This window comes from Coniophora puteana (assembly GCF_000271625.1).
Source record: "Coniophora puteana RWD-64-598 SS2 unplaced genomic scaffold CONPUscaffold_1, whole genome shotgun sequence".
Lineage (NCBI taxonomy): Eukaryota > Fungi > Basidiomycota > Agaricomycetes > Boletales > Coniophoraceae > Coniophora > Coniophora puteana.
This window is the reverse complement of record NW_006913053.1, coordinates 125,167-147,212: the sequence shown is the minus strand read 5'-3', so window position 1 is coordinate 147,212 and position 22,046 is coordinate 125,167. Positions and strand designations below refer to the sequence as shown.

The 22,046-nt window shown below is 54.1% G+C and overlaps 5 protein-coding genes and 1 non-coding gene across 6 annotated transcripts; 5 read left to right on the top strand and 1 right to left on the bottom strand.

The window, feature by feature from the left end:
* Window positions 1-3,023: 3,023 nt before the first annotated feature.
* Window positions 3,024-5,065, top strand: CONPUDRAFT_133627 (uncharacterized protein). The gene is made up of 5 exons (XM_007764719.1): window positions 3,024-3,555; window positions 3,618-3,848; window positions 3,904-4,067; window positions 4,123-4,512; window positions 4,573-5,065. Exons 1-5 carry the CDS (start codon window positions 3,097-3,099, stop codon window positions 4,901-4,903), a joined length of 1,575 nt encoding a protein of 524 aa, XP_007762909.1. The 5' UTR covers window positions 3,024-3,096; the 3' UTR covers window positions 4,904-5,065.
* A 458-nt stretch (window positions 5,066-5,523) lies between these two features.
* On the top strand, window positions 5,524-7,505 carry CONPUDRAFT_160841 (uncharacterized protein; the record flags this gene model as incomplete). Its single annotated transcript, XM_007764718.1, has 6 exons — window positions 5,524-6,031; window positions 6,087-6,317; window positions 6,384-6,547; window positions 6,605-7,003; window positions 7,067-7,236; window positions 7,288-7,505. Exons 1-6 carry the CDS (start codon window positions 5,576-5,578, stop codon window positions 7,503-7,505), a joined length of 1,638 nt encoding a protein of 545 aa, XP_007762908.1. The 5' UTR covers window positions 5,524-5,575.
* A 178-nt stretch (window positions 7,506-7,683) lies between these two features.
* CONPUDRAFT_t15 lies at window positions 7,684-7,755 on the top strand. The gene has a single exon. It is a non-coding gene; the product is annotated as a tRNA-Arg (tRNA).
* A 362-nt stretch (window positions 7,756-8,117) lies between these two features.
* On the top strand, window positions 8,118-9,933 carry CONPUDRAFT_114008 (PLC-like phosphodiesterase). Its single transcript, XM_007764717.1, has 9 exons — window positions 8,118-8,369; window positions 8,431-8,450; window positions 8,504-8,582; window positions 8,643-8,690; window positions 8,742-8,884; window positions 8,946-9,247; window positions 9,319-9,394; window positions 9,467-9,548; window positions 9,632-9,933. Exons 1-9 carry the CDS (start codon window positions 8,339-8,341, stop codon window positions 9,817-9,819), a joined length of 969 nt encoding a protein of 322 aa, XP_007762907.1. The 5' UTR covers window positions 8,118-8,338; the 3' UTR covers window positions 9,820-9,933.
* Window positions 9,934-10,770: 837 nt separating this feature from the next.
* Window positions 10,771-13,446, top strand: CONPUDRAFT_140725 (uncharacterized protein; the record flags this gene model as incomplete). The annotated part of the gene is made up of 8 exons (XM_007764716.1): window positions 10,771-10,901; window positions 10,959-11,121; window positions 11,173-12,032; window positions 12,100-12,259; window positions 12,340-12,387; window positions 12,704-12,717; window positions 12,763-12,883; window positions 13,189-13,446. Exons 2-8 carry the CDS (start codon window positions 10,981-10,983, stop codon window positions 13,444-13,446), a joined length of 1,602 nt encoding a protein of 533 aa, XP_007762906.1. The 5' UTR covers window positions 10,771-10,901; window positions 10,959-10,980.
* Window positions 13,447-14,409: 963 nt separating this feature from the next.
* Window positions 14,410-21,361, bottom strand: CONPUDRAFT_114006 (uncharacterized protein; the record flags this gene model as incomplete). The annotated part of the gene is made up of 24 exons (XM_007764715.1): window positions 14,410-15,055; window positions 15,127-15,215; window positions 15,271-15,621; window positions 15,684-15,924; window positions 15,984-16,145; window positions 16,207-16,382; window positions 16,444-16,915; window positions 16,982-17,104; window positions 17,166-17,295; window positions 17,357-17,448; window positions 17,506-17,601; window positions 17,660-17,717; window positions 17,771-17,860; window positions 17,925-18,625; window positions 18,715-19,200; window positions 19,262-19,404; window positions 19,476-19,647; window positions 19,725-19,788; window positions 19,877-20,079; window positions 20,139-20,252; window positions 20,312-20,732; window positions 20,890-21,037; window positions 21,108-21,196; window positions 21,257-21,361. 24 exons carry the CDS (start codon window positions 21,359-21,361, stop codon window positions 14,562-14,564), a joined length of 5,220 nt encoding a protein of 1,739 aa, XP_007762905.1. The 3' UTR covers window positions 14,410-14,561.
* Between the last annotated feature and the right edge of the window lie 685 nt (window positions 21,362-22,046).

Below are 22,046 nucleotides of genomic sequence, written 5' to 3'. Positions count from 1 at the left end.
GCGTCCTATCGAACTCAGGTCTCAGCAACCCCGGCGTGCATTGGAGCAGAGTCGACTATGGTAGCTGTTGAAATGACCGGAGAGCTCGTGGTCCATCTCCTCCAACGTGTGTTTCTCCTTGTCTCCCTCGTCCCCCTCGCTCCTAAAACGTAAGTATCCCATCAAGTATACCAACAGCTCTCCGGAGTCTCTACCATGTTCCCATGCACCTCCCTCTCCGTCATCGCGTCCTTCGAAAGTACCGGTCGCAGACTCGACAGACTCAAACCATCCATGCAGGCGCTCATTCTCGCCATCGTAGGCGTCACCGCGCGTATATCGACGCATCCGGCGCTGCTTGGACCCGGTTCCCCTGTGCCCACGCTCTCCGACTCGATGTGCACCGACGATGAAGACCTCGAGTCAAATGGTCATGCGTCGTCACCGTATGTCGTTGGCTGTCGACGTGAGAGCGCATGCTCATCCTTGCGGGAGAAGGCCCTCGAGCAAGCATGGAAGCACCAGATTATAAGGCCCGGACGGGATGGTCGCGACGGCGACGGCAGGACAGAACAGGAAGAAGCTGCGGCAACGTGTTTTCTGCTCGAGTGGCTCGATATGCCCTCTTATTGCGATCTAGAGGACGTCAAAGGGCAGGATAACCCAAAATCAGAACGGAGCGTGTGGTCTGCCGCTTTTATATCGCATTTACGCTGGAAGAAACGCCAGCATCGCACGAAGGAGGGCGAGGACAGGGAGGCAACTGTACAGTGGTGCATGCAAATAGTGAGTCGCGGATGGCTGTTTGCATGGGAGGCTCAACGCAGACTGTGTTCAGATGCGAGAGGCGCTCGCTTGTGCTCCGCATGAAGAGGCTTGCCAATAGTGCGTAGTCCTATCAAACATTATCCAATGCACTATGTTCTAACGACTTGCTACGTTGATCTGTTAAGCACGCTTCAGGATGAAGTCCTACTCGCCGGCCCTCCGCCATCATCGCCTGAGGAGGTGCTTGCCAATGCAGATGCTCCATGTACGACGCAATGGTGGGATACACAGATGTTTTGGAGGCTCGTCAGACCTTGTAAGCGTTGAGTGACCCTTACAACGATGGGCTTGAAACTGAACACCGAATGGTTATCTACAGATACGTACCACATCACTAAGATTGCCTTGAATAGCTTTGACTGGAACTCTCGTGTGTTGCTCATATTCCTACGAGTTCACAAAGCTCATGCTACACCGCATTATCTTGATACATAGGCCGCCACGCGAACCTGCCCTTCTCAATGCCCCGCCTCCAAGAACACCTCGCCACCCTCAAGCCCCTCCACGCCCTCCTCACCCTCTTGCACGCCCGCTTCAGTGTCGCATTCAGCGCTGAAGCCATCTCAGTGCGTCTACATTCGCACTCTTCTAGCAATTCCGGCGCTCGGGCCGAGATGCGACATGACGAGGCGCGACTGAGAGCGGACAGAGAGCGTGAAGAAGCGAGGGCGGTGTTGGAGGAGATGACGGGTGCGATGGCGCATGTGTACGCCCCGATTTGGGTCGATGTCGAGGCGAGGTTGGGTTCGTCGTCGCCGATTGCGGAGGACGATAGGGAGACGCTGAAGCTGGTCATGTGTGGGCTGAGGCGGGCATTGTTACCGTATGTGCTATGGATGTGGACGCTCGGGAGCGGGGGGAAGGAGGGCACGTCTGGTGAGTCGGGTTTGATGTCACAGCTCCGTGTCTTTGATCATTTCTTGACGCCTCTCTCCTCTGACTTTGTGCAGCAGCCGATCCGGCAAAGTTCTGGACATACGCCTTTCTCTCGTCGCCGCCTATCGAGGACGGCGGAGAGGTCATGACGCGCTCGCAGAAGCTGCATATCGTCGAATCGTACGTTCACCCACCCAACCGCCCGCCCACCTCCATCGCACTACCATCCATTACTAACACATGTACGATCAGACTATGGAAGACCCTGAGACTAATATCCTACTCCTGGCCGCGCATCATGCATACCCGAGCCGCTTACCGCGTCAAAAGCGCGCTGCAGACGCTGCGTCTGGAGCGAATATTTGATGCGTTGTACGAACCTGTCTCCAACCCTAGCCCTACGGAGCCTGCATCCGACGTCGACGTTATCCCCGGGTCCGATTCGCAGCCGAGAACTGGTGCCTCGTGTTGGTATACTTCGACCCCTGGCTGTAGCCCAGCCTCAATGCCGGCAATCTTCGATCTCCCTGATATCGAGGCGGTTATGCGCTCTACAGTGGATTTTGGCGGCGAACGCATGATGTCATCGTGTGATATGGACGGTGGAAGGCAACACCGAGCTATTCGCAGCGACGCCGATGGAGGGGATGGTTATGGCTTCTACCAGACGCCAAACTCGGATATTGCCTATGAGGTGGATGTGTGCTCTGTTGAGCTGGGCGGTCTGCCGCAATATTTGGTGGACGAGACGTTTCCAGTGTTTTCAAGTGGCTTAGTTTCCGGCGCTCGCCAAGATGGTTCAATGGACTGGGATTGGACGTTACAGAGTTGACCAGGTTGTTCATTGTCTACATCACATTGTGTTCGTTGCTCGGATTGACTGATCATGTTTATATCAAATCGCAAGGAACAAAGAGCGCGGTTGATTGTGGCCCGCATTTCAGTCGTACCCCGCATGGTCCGGATCCGTCTCGCGACACCACAAGAGCATTTTCTCCGCCAAATCTCCATGCACGGCACGAATTTCTGTTGTATGAATCAAGGCTTGTGCTTGCTGCTCAGGGCATAGTTGTCGCCAGAGTTACCGCTTTCAGATCACACGCGCGATGTAATGCTCAGACCGTGTTCTGCATTGTTTATTTTGGTCTTCGCCGTGAATCGGATAGCTCTGTTTGAAACAGGATATTTATCTACAGCAACGCAGGGTCCTTTGGAAAGGTCCAATTAGCGACAGCACTGCTGCCAACAATAAGACGTCTTCGTGGGAAGACTACGCTACTTTCCGGTCATGCTATAAGTATGGGCGTCTTCCTGCATGCTGCCCAGTGCCCAGTTAACATCACGACTCCAGTCTACATCCGCGCATCAAACCTCGATCACACGTTCTCAAGACCTAGGTTTCTCAGCTTTTACATGCCGAACTACTTTTTCGTCAACGGTCAGAGCTTCACCGTCCCGGATGGCTCGTACAGCTTCTCTACGAACAGATACAGCAACTCTTACAGCAACTCGGGGTACTCCACCTCGGGTGCCTCTAACTTCAGTCCTGATCCTTCGGAGAAAGGGACCGTCGTTTCAAATGCTGCATGGGCCTACACCTCGGGTCGTCCCAGCTGGGCCGATGGCTACAACCACGGTGCAGAGGCGACGTTCCAGCTTCCCGTAGATGCCGGCTTGGAAGGTCTATACTTTCTTGCCAAGGGTTCGGGACACCGAGGGCACGCTATTCTCGCGTGTCAGCCGAGTGGCTCTACTGAAAGGAACGTGAAAGTTCGCGTGCGCGCGGCGTATCACAGCCCTAGGCAACTCGAGAGAGCGGAGGTGAGCGCAGTGAACCGTTATTCCGGGAAGGAGAAGGGGCTCTACATTTCAGTGAGTGGCCTCACAATTATCCCCCGACTTTCATGGGTCTGGCCTGATATGCGGTATTTTAGACGCCAAATCTATCGGGGTTTATACGCCACGAGGATCTGGTTCAGTTTGAGGTGACGGTATTTCTCCCTGTTTCCTCCGCCTCTCGTGGACCTGGTGCTGCTCCAAGGCTCTCTCTGGGAAACCTCGAGATGAAGATCCTCGGATTCAGTTTGGCCGCGAAAGACCTTAGCAAGCATGTCTTCTTTAAACATGTTGATATTGCAAACACGAGCCGGGCGGCTTCGTTTGAGGTATGCAGGGTATCCATCTCAGGCCTCTTTGTGCTCTAATCAGCTGCATGCGTAGTCTTTAAGGTGCAGGACGGGAACAATCAAGTCCACTGGTGCAACAATCAGCGGCGAATTCTATGCCTCCGAGTCTATGGCGCTCTCCAGCACATCCGGCAGCGTCAATGCCACAATGCATTTTGATAGTGAGTATGCAAAGGCAACCATTCGCTCAACGAGCGGGTAAGTACCACAGTTTATGTTGTTTACCGCGCCAATCTCTCACAAAACATCACAGAGACGTAAATGCGACTATTGGGTTCCACTCCCAGGCCCATCATGGAAACCCCAACGTCCAGGCACAATCAACTTCGGGCAACGTTGACGTCGATATCACAGCTTTGCCAGTAAATTCCAACCTCAACATGACCACTATGAGCGTCTCTGGAAACGTTCAAGTAAGCCTTCACCCGGCGTTCGAAGGGACATGTAGTATGCGGACGACGAGCGGAAGAAGGACCTTTAGGGATGCGCCTGCTACCGATCCATCGGGCGCGAATAGACGGAGGACCGTTGGTCAGGGATGCGTGTTCTGGGATGAACGGCGCAGACATGCGGGGAATATCTCTATCTCGGCCACGAGCGGAAATGTGAGGCTCACTCATGGAGGGTCGCACTATTCATACCCGTGAGTACATTAGATCCGATTCCAGTAACTATATTCTGACTATTCGTCATCTCTTATCAGAACGAATGAATCTGCTCCCCCCAGCTCTCCGTCTCCTAGCTCCCCGCCTCCTGGACCTCGTGATGACGATCTCACAGTGACCGAGATTGAGCCAGAGCCGGAAAACCCAGTACCAGAATCCCCCACGGAAGACGCTTCGCCTGATTGCGCGTGTGCGTGTCACGAAACCGAGAAATCATCGGATTCTGGGTCGTTCATTAGTGCACAAGGGGAGAGCGAGTATAATCGTGCAGAGGAGACGCCTAGTTGGTTTAGCAGGTTCTCATCCGGATCCTGGGGCACTTTCTCTCGAAACCGTGGCGGTTCAGAATCTGAGAAGCGGAATACCTGAAAATTTTGGAGGGATGTGGCTGGAAAGGATGTAGGCTTTCAAAGTATGCGTCGATTAGTTTGGCTGCTGGCTGTCCATTCTGTACTTTCCCTGTGTGTGCGTTTGTAGAGCCGGTACTGTACTATACTCGACAAGATAGCTTGAGTCAAGTTTAGATGATTGAGAAGTACGCAATCATAAAGCTCGCGCATTGTCTTTGGTCTTTCCCACGCACCGGATGTGTCTTTTGTTTCCTCCAATTGTGTCCAGGCGATATCGATCATGCGCGCAACCGTGATTACAGCGAACCTGACGGGCTGCGTTTCTAACGAATGGACGATTGGACCGGTGGGTGTCTGACACTTGACAGAAGCTCTGACAGCGAGAAAACTTATTCGGCTAACGGCGCTCGTTGAAAAGGCGAAGGTGCACAAGCGCCCAAACGCGTGTCACTTTTGGACCTTTCGGACATGCCGCACGCGAACAACCCGCTTGGTCCAGAGAAGCAACTTTCGGCCCTGGATTTATGGAGGTTAACCTGTCGTTAGTGCCACCAGCCCTGAACGTTTGAACCCTGGACCCGCGAGGTCCCACCGCGCCTCGTATAAAAGCCACCTTCTCAGTAGGAAGACTTATTTCGCGTCCCCCGTTCATCCTCAATTGCCCTTCAACTTCGCACTTTTACTCAGGAAAATGTTGCATCATGCCTGCGACGAGGGTCAGTGGTGTGGATCCTTGCCACAGCATCACTCCGTCCCTTTTTCGCTGCCGAATACCGTTCTCGCTTCCACCGACGCCACCGATGCCACCGACGCCAAAGAGCGCACTTGCGAGGCCGCCAAGAGGAGTCGTATCATCTCAAGCGCTGTATGGAAACGTGTAGAAGGCCACCCCGCATGGACTGCGGGATACGACTGTGGTGCGGAGACGACGCTCGAGCTTCCTATCAACTCTGCCGGACTGTGCTTTCTCGCTGAGGGGTCGAAGCACCGCGGACATGTTATCGTGGCGTATAACGACGACGACCGCGGCCAGACCCAAAGTGTGCGAGTGCAAGTGCGCGCTGCATACATAGATCCGGCAGATCTCTGTGCCACCCAGGTTGGCGTGATACAAAGATCCGACGGGACCAATGGTGTTCTGATTTCGGTGCGTTGCAACCAGCGTTCTATATGTTTTTTAGCTAAAAGATTTTCATCCTTAGACACCCAAACTTTCCGGATTCATTCCCAATGAAGACCTTGTCCTGTTCAAAGTGACAGTTTGGCTACCTGCATGTGGTCCGTCAGGCTGGCTCCGGCCCGCATCTGTTCTATCGTTCGATAAGCTTGAGATGGACATTCCCGGCTTCAGCTTGGCCACACAGGCCCTCGAAGAGAAGGTTCTCTTCGGTGATGTGTTAGTAAAGAATGTATTCGGTAGAGCGGATGTTAAGGTATGCTTGCCAACGTTTCACCCGTGTCCGCGTACAGCGCTGATGAGTCGCACATATTCGCTGCAGTCACTACGGTGTAAGACCGGGTCGTTCAACGCCATATTCGCGTCAATCAACGGTCGCTTCCATGCCACCGAGTCTCTGTCCCTCGAGACGCAGAAAGGGAATATATCCGCTGACATACAGCTTGAAGGCGATAATGCCACAGCAATAGTCAGTATTGGTGAAGGGTGAGCCACTTCCTCATCGGGTACAGTGACGTTGTGGTGACACGAACTCGCACGTAGGTCCGTCAAAGCGCGCGTTGGATCCCACGCTCAGTCCAGACCTGGAAAGTTTGAAGTTAAAACAGACCCGACCAAGGACGCCGTCAAAGTCATAGTGCGGAAGCTGGCTGTGAGAACTAGGCTCAATTCCGACGCAAAGAGAGCATATGGTCACTCGCACGTTCAAGACCTTCATACATATTTTCAAGGGACATGTGACGCTCAGACGAAGGATGACGTGGTCACAGTCACTGAAGCTCTTGAAAAGGGCCCCATTGGCCCTGACAAGGACATAGGCGTTCCAGAGGACTCGGCGTACATTTTTTTGGACGAAGCGCGCCAAAACATTTGGAATGTGGTCGTGTCTACGGTGAAAGGAAATGTTACGCTAACACGCGGAGACAAAATCGGTTCAAACGTGTATGTTTCTCAGCTCCGATTCGTCATCGAAACCTCTAACTTACGAGTAATCTATTTTATTAGCCATCCTCCCACCGTCGTGCAGGATGGCACAGCCCCTCGACTGCATCCGCGAAACGAGCATCCTCAAGAGAAAAGTCCTGCGTACACGGAGTCGATGATCAGCTCTTCGGCCACGTTCACGTCCGCAGTATATCGCTATTCTGCTAAGGCTGCGTACATTCCTCACACCCGTACGAGCAATTTGTTGTTCTTATCTGTTCCCGGTACTAACTTGCCTCTAGCCTCGCCTACACGCCCGTCGCCTCTGCCATTTACTTTCCTGGAGCTTCCAACTATATCCGAGGATACTCGTAAGAAGTATAGAACCTCGCGCATCTGGATCCAAAAGATGTTCAACAAGATTGCTGGATATATTCCTTACAAGAAGCGCGTTGAAACCATCAGGGACTCGGAGAAGCCATTGCCCGTTGGTGGCATAAAGTATCTTACAAAGCAGTAGAAGTCCCGTGACCATAGCCTATGCTTTATAACTGTGTGGCAAAAAAAAAATGAAAGTGCCAATGCCAACTTAAGTTCATTGTGGATTGACTGCTGGGGCAGAAACCTGAATCATCGAGGATCATCGACGAGATTTTCCAGAAGGGATTATATAAGTATGCGTTCGCCAAGCAATCAATGGCCGCCTGGCGAAATGGCATCGCGTCTGACTACGAATCAGGAGATTGCAGGTTCGACCCCTGCGGTGGTCATTTTATTTTTCAAAAACAAATTCCCATTGCCTTTTTTGACCACGCTCGCTGCCTTACGAAATCAAGATCGCGAGGAAGACTTGCCGTCCACTGTCGTCATCATATTTTTCTCACGGCGATCTCGTCATCCTCTATTTGGCTCTCGTATTCACTTGGACCGTCCTTAGGCGAGCACGTGTCAAGGTCTGCAAGGGAGACTACTTGGACACCTTAACATTAGCCCCCGACAGAAATCACCGAGCAAACGAGCCGACTCGGACCCCCATGTGTAACAAAAACATTGCGCAAGCAGCTAAGTATAGTCCGGGCAGGTCGGTCCAGTGGCCCGCGCTCGAACGTGCATCCTCCAAGCTGACCCGACTCGCTCTTTGATCCGTGTGCTCTTACGCTCCCTGACTTAGTTCCCTCTACTCGCCGTTTGTCATCCCCGCGCCCCGGGACTTCTGTGCCGTGGGCTGCGTCATTCGCTCGGAAAGGAGCCGGTCATGGGAAGGATTATAGAGGGGTCGTCCACTCCTTCCCCTCAGCAGTCGACGGACAGTGGACCAGGATCGACAGGCCTTTCCAGAGATAATCACTCCATATGGGTTCAGCATCAACACCCCCCTTGCCTGGTGCGTCTGCTTGCGACCTGTTCTAAGTCACTGACTTGCTGATCATGTTGTCATATCATAGAGTGCTGGGGACACCGAGGGGTTCGTTGAGTGTACTTGAATGAGAGCGTGGGCTTTCCTGACTCGTCTTATAGGCGTCTGCGGCCTTCCCAGAGAATACGCTGGCGAGCTTCGAGGCGGCGATAAGAGATGGTGTCGAAGTGGTTGAGACAGGTACGCACCTGACTGTCTAATTCCCTTGTCCCACTTGCTGATCATGGTGCTTCTCGATAGATGTGCATGTATCTGCGGACGGAGTCTTGATCATGTTTCACGATCCCGGTGAGTGGATCACTGCAAGCTGGTGTAATGAGCGCTGAAGCTGTCCGCTAGACTTGCGGAGGACGACCGGGTCGATAGGCAAGATCAAGGAGCGCAACTGGTATGGGCCAGACGGCATGGAGCATCTACGCACCCTCAAGCAGCCCGCGCAATCCATACCCACCTTCGCTGAAACAATCGCCTTGTTCATGCAGGTCCGTCTACATCCGCATTCATTTGGTCTCATCTTGACGTAGTCTCTTCGGGACCGCATAGCCCGAGAACCGACACGTCAAGCTCAACGTCGACGTTAAAATCTGGGCCGACCCCGAGCGCGTCTTCTCCCTTATGCACGACACCCTCGCCTCGCAGCTACCTGATTGGGAGACCGAGCTCGCGCCGCGCATCATTCTCGGCTTGTGGCATCCCAAGTTTTTGCCTTACGCAAAGAAATACCTCCCCTCGTGCGCGCGCTTGCATATCGGAGCGAGCACATCAATCGCGCGGAAGTACTTCTGGGACGAGGTGGATGTGTTTTCCATCAACTATGGTGTGCTGGCTACGGTACAAGGTCGGGCGTACGTACATTTCCAAACTGCGTGTTCGAGAGACATGCGTTTTGACGATGATGTCGGCTATTGCGATACAGATTCAGGAGGGACTGTCTCGCGGCGGGAAAGTCGTTCCTCGTTTGGACCGTGAACGATCCCAGACACATGCTAGAAGTACGTGTATGCTTGATTGTTTCATATAATAATAATAGTACTGATAAACGCGCCCACTAATGATCCGAACAGGCTACGAAATGGGGAGCAAAGGCGGTTCTGACCGACTACCCCGAGCGCTGGCTGCGGTTACGAGAAGAGATGTCGCGTCCAGGTACGCCGCTCACTTCTGCTCCCTTTCAAGCATGAAAAACTGACAGCGCTCGTCACCCCATTTGACTCAATTTTGTCCGACAGGTGCTCGCGACACGATGCTAGCGAACAACGGCTTCCTGCATATGTGGACGACGCCCCTCCTGTGGGTGCCCGCTGTGCCAGGGATAGACGTGCTTGTTCGGTACATGATTCAGAAGAACGCGGGTTCGCTCGATGAGGTGTCGGCATTGGCGTCGGCAAAGGATGATGCGGCAGCACCAGTGGCGTGAGCGCTCATAAGGCATCATATATCATAGATGTGTTTCATTGATTTATACCCATGTATGCTCACGATTTTGTATTGATCGTGTTCTAGAATCAGGTATTGTCTGATTGTAAAGCCGTTGTGCAGCCCCTCTCAGGTTTCTCATGTCCGGGCAGCCTTTGTGGCGCTTGTGTTCGATGCGGTTGAAATGGTTGCATCAGCGGGTGACTATTACACCTACTAGACGGTACCACGCCGTCTGTGGGACCTTTTGGCACGCGCAATCCTCTTTACCTCGTTGTCATGTGTGCGCCCTCTTTCTAGTCGTCATTCATTCAACTCGAGGAAAGAAGTTTCCTTGCAGAGTCCCGCGAAGCATGCTCCAATGGCGTGGTTCTACTACTGGTGGTTATTTGTGCTCAGGGCGCCCCGTCGGGCACCTCGGAGCGGCTTTCGCACGCTGCAATCGTGCTTTTCCTCGCTGAACGTACGGTGTGCGCTTCTTCTTTGAACGCCTCAGCCCCGTGAGGATTTGCACATCGCAGCAAGGGATTTGCATGTCACCCGCCTCCCCCGTGTCGGGTGAGCTAACATGAAAGTGTCCATAGGCTCGTTGGGCAATTGCAACTGGATGCTTTAAGATGAAACAAGCTAGCAGACGCATTTTTGTCACTCTTGCAACCTACCCTACTCGCGCAGCGACGATCCTCTCGATCTATGCCCTGATCCCATCCCCAACTGTACATAAACATTACCGGCGCATTCTAGTCCCTTCAGAAGCTGATCTGGGTTTGACTCGTTTACCGGAGCAAAGAAACAACAAGATACAACACCTTTTCCCCGATGCCTCCATGCTCCATCCCTCTCGCTTATCTGCTACCTTTAGGCAATGAACTCTCCATATAAAGATGGAATCTGCGATCGGCGCCGGGAGCCCTGGCGGGCAACTCGAACGGCCATTGATTCATGTACCCGGCTTGCTGGTTAAGGTTTTCCGCTTTTCGCATGTATTGTGTCACTTACGATCGCTTGAACCGTATACTCCCCCCGGATGTCGATTCGTCGAGACGGTGAGACGTCGACGGAGCCCTTGCCGTGACCATTCCGGTACTATACAGCAGTCCAGAAACTCGGGATGTTCTTGCCACTTAATTTTGTTCCGAGGCGCCCTAGTGGGCTGATATAAATGTTTGGCCGTCGGGGAGGTAAAGGTTTGCCGCCTGGCATCCCGTGTCTTTCTCCCTCCTCCGAGCTCTCCCCCTCTCGTCACCAGCCGTTCGTCATGCAGTCCGTTCAAAATCACCAATATTCTCACTATAACTCATACGTAAGTAGCCGTGAAACTCGCGCGTGCTATTGCTGACAAAATTCTCATCAGAGCTTGCTGGCTTATAATTACGGCTCGTTCAGCTCAGCGGCTCCGCATGATTATCCTGCAGCTGCTGCTACGCCTGGCTACGGCTACTCTTACAACCGTCAGCAGCCATCACAGACCCAGTTCCCTGGCCCTTCTACCTACCAGCGCACCGATGGCTTTTCCGGCCTTCAGGCCCAAACGCCTTCGGCGATGTACCAAAATCCTCTCCTCTGCCAACCGCTGTGTGGTTCCCACCCCAACTCTTCCTCCAGCTACAGCTACACAACCAACGCGCAGCAGTCCTCACCTGCACAGCAGCCATCTCACGCAGGCTACGACGGTTACAATTATGGCTATGATGCACCTGCAGCGTCGGTCGCTCCGGCCTGCCAGCCTACGCCTTCGTTGCAATATCTACCCGACGAGAAGGTGTACTCGAAAGATTATGCGAGTCCCAGCATGTACGATGACAGACTAGTCGACCGCTACGGCTCGGTACAGCCGGAGTTCTTCCTCACCCCCTGTGCGATGCTGGCTGTCACAAACCCAGAGACCGCTGTCCCCAATGGCTGGCCCTCCGCCCCTGGTGCATCTGTTATCGTCGGCGCGCCTGCCCCTTCGGGCTCTTTCCCCAGCTCTTCGGTGGCGGGAAACGGGAACCGCCTTAACGGGCAGCATCAACACTCCACCGACGCAGCCCCGCATCCGTTGGCGACGCTGAAGGCGGAGCCCGAGTCTTCACCTACTCCGAAGGCGGGGGCGCGACCTCGTCGTAAATCCCCTCGAGACGCTCTGAATCACCGCCCAGAGCCGCGGATAAGCCAGCAAAAGGCGATTCAGCGCGCTGCCGTCGCCGAAATGGGCTTCGAGCCCATCGACTGGTCAGTGTCCGATATACCTCTTCCTTTGTCGACGTCAGTGCTCATACCACCTCCGTCACCCCTCTAGCAATTCTATCTCGTCGCATGACAAGAAGCGGTATTACCTCGTATGCCTCGAAAACTACGTGTCGTTCCTGGACGACCAGATGAGCCGCGTGGGCTCGCCGCCGCTCACGCTCGAGCGCGTCGACAAGTATCCAAAAGGGCTGAGCAGCCGTTCCATGCGGGTGAGCTCTCGTCGCCAACCACATGCCCTTTACTTCGTACTCACGATATATTCTCTTAGACTATGCATTTGCATATGCAGAATATGAACAAGAAGATGTATGAGACCTTGCGGGATAAGGAGGCGATGGTGAGATCAGCCGGTTTCTTTCATTCTCTCCGATTCTCAGCGAGCTTTTCATTGCAGTATAAAGAAAAACGGGCTCTTGTGATGCAGAAGATGAACATGAACCCTGAGTGCTCGGCTCAGAGCAATACGTTGGTGGCCTCGAACCTGGTTGTATAAGTCGCGGTAATGAGTGTCGTAGTGGTCGATTGCTTGCTCGGATATCTTGTACTTTTGCTTTTACATTACACTTGCTGCTGCTGTTACCTCTATATTTAGAATATCATATTTTATTTATCGGCGCTCGAAAAAAACTATAATTGAATGTTACGCAACACAGTATACCGTAGATGCGTGAGTACTCCAGACAGAATTTCATCTCGTCGTGGTGGCGTACAGCCGCATATGCACGCAGGCCGAAGTTTCGATTAAGCTTCAGGGTAGTGCGCTCGGATTGGCTCCAGTCGTGGAATTCATGGAGTCCGAGAGCTCCGAGCCAGTGACGCACAAGGAATTCCAAGTGAATTTGATGTAATCTCGAGTTCTAAATTTCCTGTACACTCGCGGGCATAACGGCGTCAATACCCGGATCCCGCCTTCAAAATCGAAGTCGAAGCTGGGGCGAGAACGGACGTGCCTGGAATGAGGTTGTCAATGTATAGAAAGTAGCAGCTGCAACATCTCTGGAAGGGGAAGAAAAAGATCGAAGCCGGAAAAGAGAGAGAAGGACACGGGAGAAGTCGAAGTAGGGACGAGAATGGACGGATGTGTCACCCGTTCTCCTTTTTTGTGGTTTGACACAGCGCTGTTGAAATAATGATGTAGGGCGACGATGTGGGATGGACACGCTTCCGCGAAGCTTGCGTGGAGGTCAAGATCTTGCATCTCGGGCACTTGTCGAATGTTTCTCGAGGAAAGGCTGTGAGGCCACTTCTGGGAATTGGGAAGCTCGAATGTGGTAATTGGGATTTTTCAATGATCGGGGAGCCAACCGGATGGTTTGAGAGAAGGGTATATACCCCGGGAACCGCGGGTGTAGCGCTGGCGTCTGAGTTTGCTTCGACTTCGATCGACGCTGCGTAGATGTCGAACGTCTAGGATTGGTGCTTTACAGTTTATACACTTTAAGGTTTCGAGTTTGTTTGAGTGCACATGGTGGCGCTCTGATGCCTGGAAGTATCTGTAATGGACTAGAAAACGACGGGTGCTGGGTAGTTCTACTGGGATGAACATTGAGAACATATCAAATAGAAATTACATAGTTATATCTTCTGAGAAACTTTCGGGTTAATGGATTTATGACGAGTCATATGTAGCCTCGCGCCTGGGCTTGGCCTGGACGCTTTCAGGATCTGATGTGACGAAAGCGTGCGGGCAACAGCAACCGAGTCATTGAATTCGGCGGGGTTCTTCGGCGGAGATGTGTGTAGATGAGAACACGCCGTGTCGAAAATTTTGGTGTTCATATCCAGGAAAACGCTGCACAGCCCCCCGGAGATCCACGGAGAGAAAATTGGAATCTGATTGCACGATGTCGATCGCGATCGTCTTCTTAATTGTGGCGTTCTAGTGCGGATACTTGGGTTTTGCATAATCCTTATCTACTCAGTTTTTATGTTATTTTTACAAAAGAGAATATGGAGGTTGCCAAAGCCCAAATGCAAAGCATTGGTTGCGTATCCTAACACATGCAGAGTGCGAGAGGTTTACTGTAGGCCGCTGAACAGAAGCCTGGTAACGTGTATTCGAGTACATTTAGCGGCCGTAAAGATTATGCCCATTTCAACTTGACATCTCGCTGGGCTCCATCCCAAGTTAGAAGGAGTATAAGATGTGTAGACCTGCCGGTCTGATGGTAGGAAACCCGCCAGCGTCACCAAGGATTCCGAGAACCAATCAGTCGAGCAAAGGGTATATACCTTGCATAAAGATTAATGTCTTTTGGGAGGAGCACTTCTCGTCGATGCGAAGGGACCTTGCTGAGGTAGGGAGGGTGGAGAACGTTGAATACAACCGCGAGCAGGCAGGAGTATTGGTTGCTTCGTCGTTGAAATGTTGACGATGCTATGGCGTTGGCCCTAATCATGCTATATAAGTATCACTAAGTACACAAACAGACAACCGGGTAGAATAACAGGAAAAAGAAACATCAAATCAGAGGTCAAGTATCCATGTGAAGTAATTATCAAACGTAAAACTCATGTCAAACTTAGAATCTGGATTCTCTCGTCCCTCGCACCACACAACAGCACGAACGCACATCCATCAGCCTTGCGCCTCGCCGCGGCCTCCCTCACTTGCTGCGCGTACCCGACGTGCACCGTCGGCACGGTCGCCACGACAGCACGCCACGCTTCGTCATCGGACACCCAAGCAGGGCTTCGCACGAGCATATCGAACGTTGCTGGAGGGACGTCCACGACGAGCGTTGGGAAGCCGGCCAGCAGTGACGATCGGAGCTGCGCGGTACGCTCGTATGCTTTGTCAAGCAGGAGCTGCTTTACCTGTTTGCGCTGCTTCTTCGCGTCGACGGGAAGGAGCAGTTGGACGTCTGTCTCTTGTGATGGTCCGTCTCGTGCAGAGCTTGCGTAGGAACCGTCTGCAGAGGATGATGAGCCAGATGTCAACGAGTCTATGCGTTTCTGCTCGGCTAGTTCCTGTTGGAGCCAAACGACGAGCTCTTGGCGCGATACTGAGTGAAGAGAGAAAAGGGAAAAAGCAATAGTCAGCTGGCTGAATGGGAGGAGAGCATGCGAGACTCACCCTCATGCTCGGTGCCTTTGAGGATACTCTTTACTTTGAATGTGGCATGCTCTCGGCGGGCAGCCCGAGGTCGCAAGTACACTGCGAATCTGTGGAGCTCGTTATAAGCCAGCACGGCGAGGCAGATGCATCAGTGAAACGCACAGTATTCCCTCCCGCGTACACATTTCAACATGACTCTCATGCTTGGTATCGTCCAGGCCCACATCGTACATAATGTCGGCGCTGATCCCGTTCTGCCACAGCAACGCAGCGACCTCGAGCCGGTCCTGTATATGTCCCGATTGATATGACATAATGTACACATCGCAACGACGGGGGGACCAAAACCCGAACGAGCGCTGCTCCTTTACGAGAGCTTTGACGGACGTGCTCTGGAATGCAGCTAGCGCGAGCGTGATCTTCTCGAGCGCGATTTGTATCGCAAAGGCGCCGACGGGCTCCGCATCCGGCTTCGTTTTCGGAGGAGCAAACTGGCGGATGAGGCTGTCGTATCTGTGTATTTGAAGTGCCATATCAGCGAGAATGCAAACGCACATCGAGCGCAGTAGACGCACCGGCCGCCGGCAGCGAGCACATCCAGGCGCCGGTTCCGTCTGACGACCTCGAACCGAACACCGTCTTTGTAGTGGATGTGATGGGCACCCCACATCAACGGGTGGAAGTACACGGGCGCTGTCAGCCCGCCGCTCCGAGCGAATGATACCGTCTGCTTGATGTCGTCCATCAGCGGCTGGATAAACGATAGAAGCGCTGGCGAGATTTTCTCGAGCTTCGCCAGGACTGCGTCGATGTCGTCTACACGCAGTTCGTCAGTGACGGTTCATGGCGTGATGAAAGAGTGTCAGACTGCGTACCGATGTCAGAGAGGACCTCGAGCTCGTCAGCCGTACTCCGTAGAAGCCCTTTCTTCAGAAGCGACGCTCGTTTCTGAGAATTGGAGCTCTTCGACTGGTTAATGATATCGATGACGGAGGCACGCAGCTCCTCCGGGATGCGACTGAGTGCTAGATCGACGACTACAAACAAAGAACGTGTCAGTGTCGCGACAAAGAGTGAACATAATCTAACAACGCGTACTCTTAGAGTGCGAGATGTGGATTTCATAGCTCTGTGCAAGGTTGGGGAACGTATGCAAGAAATCGTTGACGAGCATGAGCATCTCGGCTCCAGCCGCGATCAGACCAGCCGACGTGTCAGGCGTAACAATGTCGAGTACCGCCGCCTTTGTCACCTTCGGATGGCCCGGCACAGTGCTGCGAGGAGTATGACAGGTTATCAGTCAAACCATACTCACAGACGATGAACATGACGCACTTCGGTCGATAGATGTTCGTAATATGATATCGCTTGATACGTTTCGTACTGTTCCTCGCCGCGAGCCTCGCGAACGGAACAAGCGCATTATTCGGCAAACTCACAATATCCCCGTGCCGATCGATGAACGTCGCCTGGCTCGTGTTCTGGCCCCCCTGGCCCGTCCCACTCGGCTGCCCGTCCCGACTCAAGCTCTGCCCCGAGCCCAAGCTGAAGACTGCCCCTGACTGAGTATGGCTGTGGGTCTCCTCGCCCATGGCGGCAGCGGTCGCCGGGATGAGCAGAGGCGGCTCCATATCCACGGCACCGTGGAGCCGGAAGATATTCGCGATGCGGTCTTGCACGATGCCGTTCAGATAGACGTGTTCCGGGACCTCGGCCTCCATGTCGTACAGGAAGCCGCGGACGGGGTTTGGGGGCTGGCTGAAGAGGGTCGCGAGCACGGCTTGGTGGTGAGGTGAGTCGTGCTTGGCTGTGAGTGTAGACAACCAAACAGTCAGCTTTCATACCGACAAGGCAAGATGATTAATGCGCATACCCATCATGCGCAGAGCGCCCTTGAAGAACTCGTCCTCAACACGGGGAGGTAACAGCGTGCTCTGGGAAAGCTCGAGTGCCGACGGTCGCTCTGCGGGGTCATGTTGCAGAAGCCAGGTGATTACTTGCATATGATTGTTGCATTAGCAAACCATCCAGACCACCGCGACAATAAAGCGACAAACTTTGCTTCTGCCTCGAGCGGCTGTTCTCCCAGTCTCGCGGGAAGTAGATCTCAGGTTTCCGCAGATCCTCAATAACAGCTATACGCTCTGAGCCTGTCGAGAAGAAATAGTTCAACTCGAAAAACACGATCTGCGGACACATTTCGGATTTGTCAGCTGCCTGTCGAACAATTACATGGAAAATAGCGTACCCCGAGGCTGTACATATCGGCCTGGTTGTGGTTGCGAGGTCCCCTTTTTCTGGACGAAACTTCTGGGGCAATGTACAGCTTCGTGCCGACCTCTGTCATAATGGTGACTCAGCCAAAAAATCACTTGTGTACGAAGGAAATGCGGTTACCTAGCGTCAAGTCAGCGTCCAAGACACCAATATTTGGGCTTAGGTCCGAGGGGTCAACCGCGGCAAGAGAAGACGTGGCAAGGCCAAAGTCTCCGACTGCACGATTTTACGATGAGTACTTTATGAATGGAGCCTTTGGCATACGATCAGTTACCTTTGCAGTCGCCCTTGCCGTCTATGAAGATGTTCGTTAGCTTGATGTCTCTGTGGAGCTATCCAAAATATACCATTAGCTCGTATCATAGTAAGAAATCAATCGCCTCACAATGCCCATGCTGCCCATATGCACGAGCGCGTCCAAGACCTGATAAAACAGTCTCCACGCTTCGTCCTCCGAGAGTCCCTCCGCAATCCGCTGAAACAGCACGAGCCCCGGTCAGTACACATCCTTCGCAACAAAGACACAAAGCACAACGCACCTCCTTGAGCGTCTGCCTCTCCACAAACTCCATCTGAATATACAGCGTCCTCGGCACAACCGGCGGCGTCCGGCTCACACGATGCTCGACCTCGCGGCCCTTTCCCGCCCCGCCATTCGCATAGTCCGGTGCAAACAAGCCCGCGAACGCGTCCTCCCCGTCCTCGTCGTCCTCGTCTTCCTCCGACACAATGCCGCCCCCGGCAGCGGCCGCGTCGCTCTGCGTGAAATGGATGCTGGGGAAACTCGACTTGCTCCCCGAGCCGCCGTAGTCGTCCAGATCGTCCAGATCGAGCGAGAACGGATCGGACGTGCCCGTGTACTCGTACGACCGCACGCCTCCGCCCCCGCCCCCGCCTCCGCCGGCGCCGTCCGAGAGGGAGTTGGAGTGCGAGTGCGGGACGGAGGTCATCCCCGAGCCCGATTCTGTGTCTTCCGAGTCCGAGTCTGAGTCCGAGGTGGAGTCGGAGTAGCCGTTGATGCGGCGGGAGAGAGGGAGAGCGCCGGCGTTGCCGTTGGATTTGGATTTGGAGCTGGAGGTCTCGTCGTCCGATGAGGGCACCGTCGACGCGGGGAGCTCGGCGGTCTCGACCCATGTGGTGTAGTACCGCACGATGAAGCGGTGTGAGAGCCGGGATAGCGCGTTGACTTCGCGAAAGATCTTCGTGTCACTCTGGTCTGTCCGCAGGCGGATCTTTTTCACTGTTGCCGTACCGTCAGACACACGCATCATGGATCACCCAGCAGGAGCTAAGAACGAGGGGGGTATGAAAGAGGGATGGGGCACTCACCAGCGTAGATCCTCTCATCGATCTTATTCCGCGCCTTAACCACACTCCCGAACGCCCCGCGCCCAAGCAACTCGAGCTCCTCCCAGTCCTCCTTCCACCTGCTTGCCTGCCTCGTCCTCGGCGGCGCAGCCGCAAGCGAGCTCGCGACCCGCTGAAAGTACTCGCCCCGGTCCTTCTCCGGGGACGTGCTGAACGCATGGCGGTCGTTTGGCGTGCGCGGACCGTGTCCGGGTATGTAGTAGGGGAAGGAGCCGCTCATCGACACGCCGTTTGGGTTGGCGGGAGTGACGGTGCGGCTGGTTCCCGCCGGAGTGGAGGCGGAGATGGCGGCGAGGTCGGCGAGGAGGGTGGAGCAGGATACGTGTAGCTTTTTGCTACCGGATCCGGTTCCGCCGTTGTGGCTGCCACTGTTGGAGAAGGAGGACGAGGATGATGAGGCAAACATCGCAAAACCGCATTGCAGGAGTTCGGGCGAGCTTAGAGGAGCTGGGGTGTTACCGATTGAGAACTGGAAAGACAAGGATGAGTGGAAGGGAGGGGGGCTCACCAGCCTGTAGCGCTGTACGCGGGTCCGTATATAACTTCGTAACGTCGCAGCCCAGAATCATCTGCAGAAACACGATCCCGACGCAGTGGATGTCCCTTCTCTTGGAGTAACTCAGCGGCGAGTCGAACGCCTCCTTGTATAACCTATCCCCGTCCAATTCATACCGTAAATCAAGATCTCGCTCGTCACATGGAGAAAGGGATGGTAGACGCACCAAGCCTCCGGTAGTCCTAATTCATCGTTCGTAGCGGTCACGTCGGGCCCGAACGAGTTCGAGCGGTGCAGGTCACGCAGGCGGGCGTAGTACCCAACCTTGCCGAGCTTGACGTGCTTGGACTGGGATCGGTTCTCGCGCGTCGCGAGGAAGATGCAGCACGTGTCAAGGCCTGCCGCACAAAATGATGAGTGTGAGCAAAAGTGTAAACATGAGAGAAAGGAGAAGAGAAGAGGGGCGGAAACGTACCGCGGTGTACGAGGTCGCCCGCGTGCACAGCGTTGAGAGCAGAGAGAATCTGCCCGAGATAATCCTGCCGCCGCCGAAACACATGCACAAGGGATGGAACAAGCCGTTAGCTGACCGCGCCTCAACTCCGGGATAGAAGGAGCAAAACGTACACAAGCTCTTTCCTCCCTCAGACACTCACTGTCCTCAAGCACATCTTGCAGCGTTAGCGCTGGCCGCTGCTCGCTGAGGACGACGAGGCGGGGCGGAACATGATTCAGGCTGAGTTTGACCGCGAGAACGGAGAGCAGGTTCGGATGGCGTAGGGTGGAGAGCTTGTTGAGTTCGGCTTCGACTTGGTTGAGCTTCTTCTTGCCTGTAGTGGTCACAGCGGTGGGTTAATGGAAGCAAAGGAGGCATGGAGACAGAGCTGACCTTGGGACGAGGTGTAATAGTCCGAGTTAAATTCGATGACATGCACCTCGAGCGGGAGAGTGGCGCGTACGTCGTCGCACACAGGGTCGGCGAGGTAGTATGTGCCCAGGCACTCTATGCACCCCCATGTCCATAAGCTCTTACCACGAGAGACCACGTGCGTAAGGACTCACCTCGCCGCTGATGAAACATCTTCACACTCGAGAACCTCAACCCGCGAAACTCGACCTCGCGCGCAAACGTCTCTGTCAATATCTCGCCTGCGACGCCCACACCGCTCCCAGGCACCTCCGTCGCATCGCTCAGCGCACGCTGCCGCGCCGCCTTGTACTGCATCTCCTTTCCCTTCCTTGCGGCGTTGCTCATGTTCCGCTGCGCCGCGTCGGCCTGGAGCTGCTCCTGAATCTGCTCTTGGAGCTGCGCGTCGCGCGCGGCTGCAGCCTCGGACGCGCGCAGGGCGTCCTCGGCGGCCTTGAGCGTGCGCTCGCGCTCTTCTTCCGTCGCGCGCTTGACCATTTCATACGCGAGCGAGCCGGAGGCCTCTTGTGGCGGGCGAATGTTGTCGGCGATCCATTCTTGGGCGGCGGTGATGACCTGTACCAAAAGTACGGGTGTTGAGATGTGCGTATGGTTGAGTATCGAACGGGGAAAGCGGAAGTGGGTGGGTATGGGGGCGGTGTGATTGACGCGCGAGATGTAAAGATAGAGGTGAGAAGGGAGCGCCCGAGGACAAAGATATGGGGGGACGCACCTGGAAGACCATCTCTCCACCTCTCAACTTCGCCGCTTCGGCATTGATGAACTTGATGATGGAGCTCTCAGCGACATTCGGGATGCCCTTGGAGTGTTTCTGGATCGCGAAGATGGGTGTGGCTAGCGTGGGGTACGTCTTGGGGAGTCTGCATACACGTTCAGCCTGTCAAGCAAATGGGGCACGTGGCGCCTCTCCCCAAAAAAAAGGCGACGTACTTGACATGGAGGTAGAAGAAAACTTTGGATGCGTGGACAGGGTCTGGGTGGGATACTTTGATGATAAACTCGGGCTGGCGAGCGGCGCCCTGGTGTGGGACAAGCAGTGGTGGTCAATGACGTGCTCGACGCGTGCGTAACAAAGAAACACAGACCTTCCAAGCTTTGGGGGCTGGCGGGTCGATGAAGTCTTGGTCATAGATGGATTTGAGAGCGGTGATTTCAAGCTGCTGTAGTTCCTCTGTGGTCTCCATGTCCTGTCATGTAGATGTTGTTGGTGATGTTCGAGCGTAGTAGTAGCCTGCAACCAGAGCGTGAGGTGAGTCTGGAGGTCGAAAGTCCTATGGACCTTCGATAAATCAGAAAGCCATTGCAGAAAGAAAGTGAGTTTTGTGTTCGAGTCAAGGACGAAAACAAAGATTATAGTCACCCCAAACGCTTCGACTCATTCAGACTCACCTCCCAGGTCACGTGTTTACGACATCATCCATCCACCGTCTTCCCGCATCTTCTTTCAAACCACGTCCTCATCCTTCCGAGACCTTCGAATGCTGATAATAACTCGTCCAACCACTCTGAAAACATAGAAGCTCAATGACAGCCAGGAAAATGGGCGAGTGCAAGGTGTAAGTGCGTACACCTACAGGCAGAGCCGCAGCGAGTTGCTCTCAACAGCTGATGCATGATGAGCTGAGAGCACTTAGATGCCTCTCGCTGAAGTCTTTTCTGGTATTTCCTCATGATTTGTCCTGAGCGTTGATCCCTGTACTTCACCACAATGCTTGTTGGCTCCTGTCGTGTTCCTAACATAAACCTGCAGCATCCTCATCACACTCGAATGTCCACTGCACCCGCCGCCGGCGAAGATGAGCCTGATGACGGGGCAGCCAGGCACCGAACCAAGCTGTTCTTCGTACCTCGCGCGCTTTTCCCCACACT

What these genes read in the sequence shown, in the direction of transcription:
- CONPUDRAFT_133627 (XM_007764719.1), top strand. Translation starts at nt 3,097, where the DNA reads ATGCCGAACTACTTTTTCGTCAACGGTCAGAGCTTCACCGTCCCGGAT. An exon ending in AGAAGGGGCTCTACATTTCA is followed by an intron (nt 3,556 to 3,617) that starts GTGAGTGGCCTC and finishes GCGGTATTTTAG; the next exon opens with ACGCCAAATCTATCGGGGTT. An exon ending in ACCATTCGCTCAACGAGCGG is followed by an intron (nt 4,068 to 4,122) that starts GTAAGTACCACA and finishes AAAACATCACAG; the next exon opens with AGACGTAAATGCGACTATTG.
- CONPUDRAFT_114008 (XM_007764717.1), top strand. Translation starts at nt 8,339, where the DNA reads ATGGGTTCAGCATCAACACCCCCCTTGCCTG. An exon ending in AGTGCTGGGGACACCGAGGG is followed by an intron (nt 8,451 to 8,503) that starts GTTCGTTGAGTG and finishes CTCGTCTTATAG; the next exon opens with GCGTCTGCGGCCTTCCCAGA. An exon ending in ATCCCAGACACATGCTAGAA is followed by an intron (nt 9,395 to 9,466) that starts GTACGTGTATGC and finishes TGATCCGAACAG; the next exon opens with GCTACGAAATGGGGAGCAAA.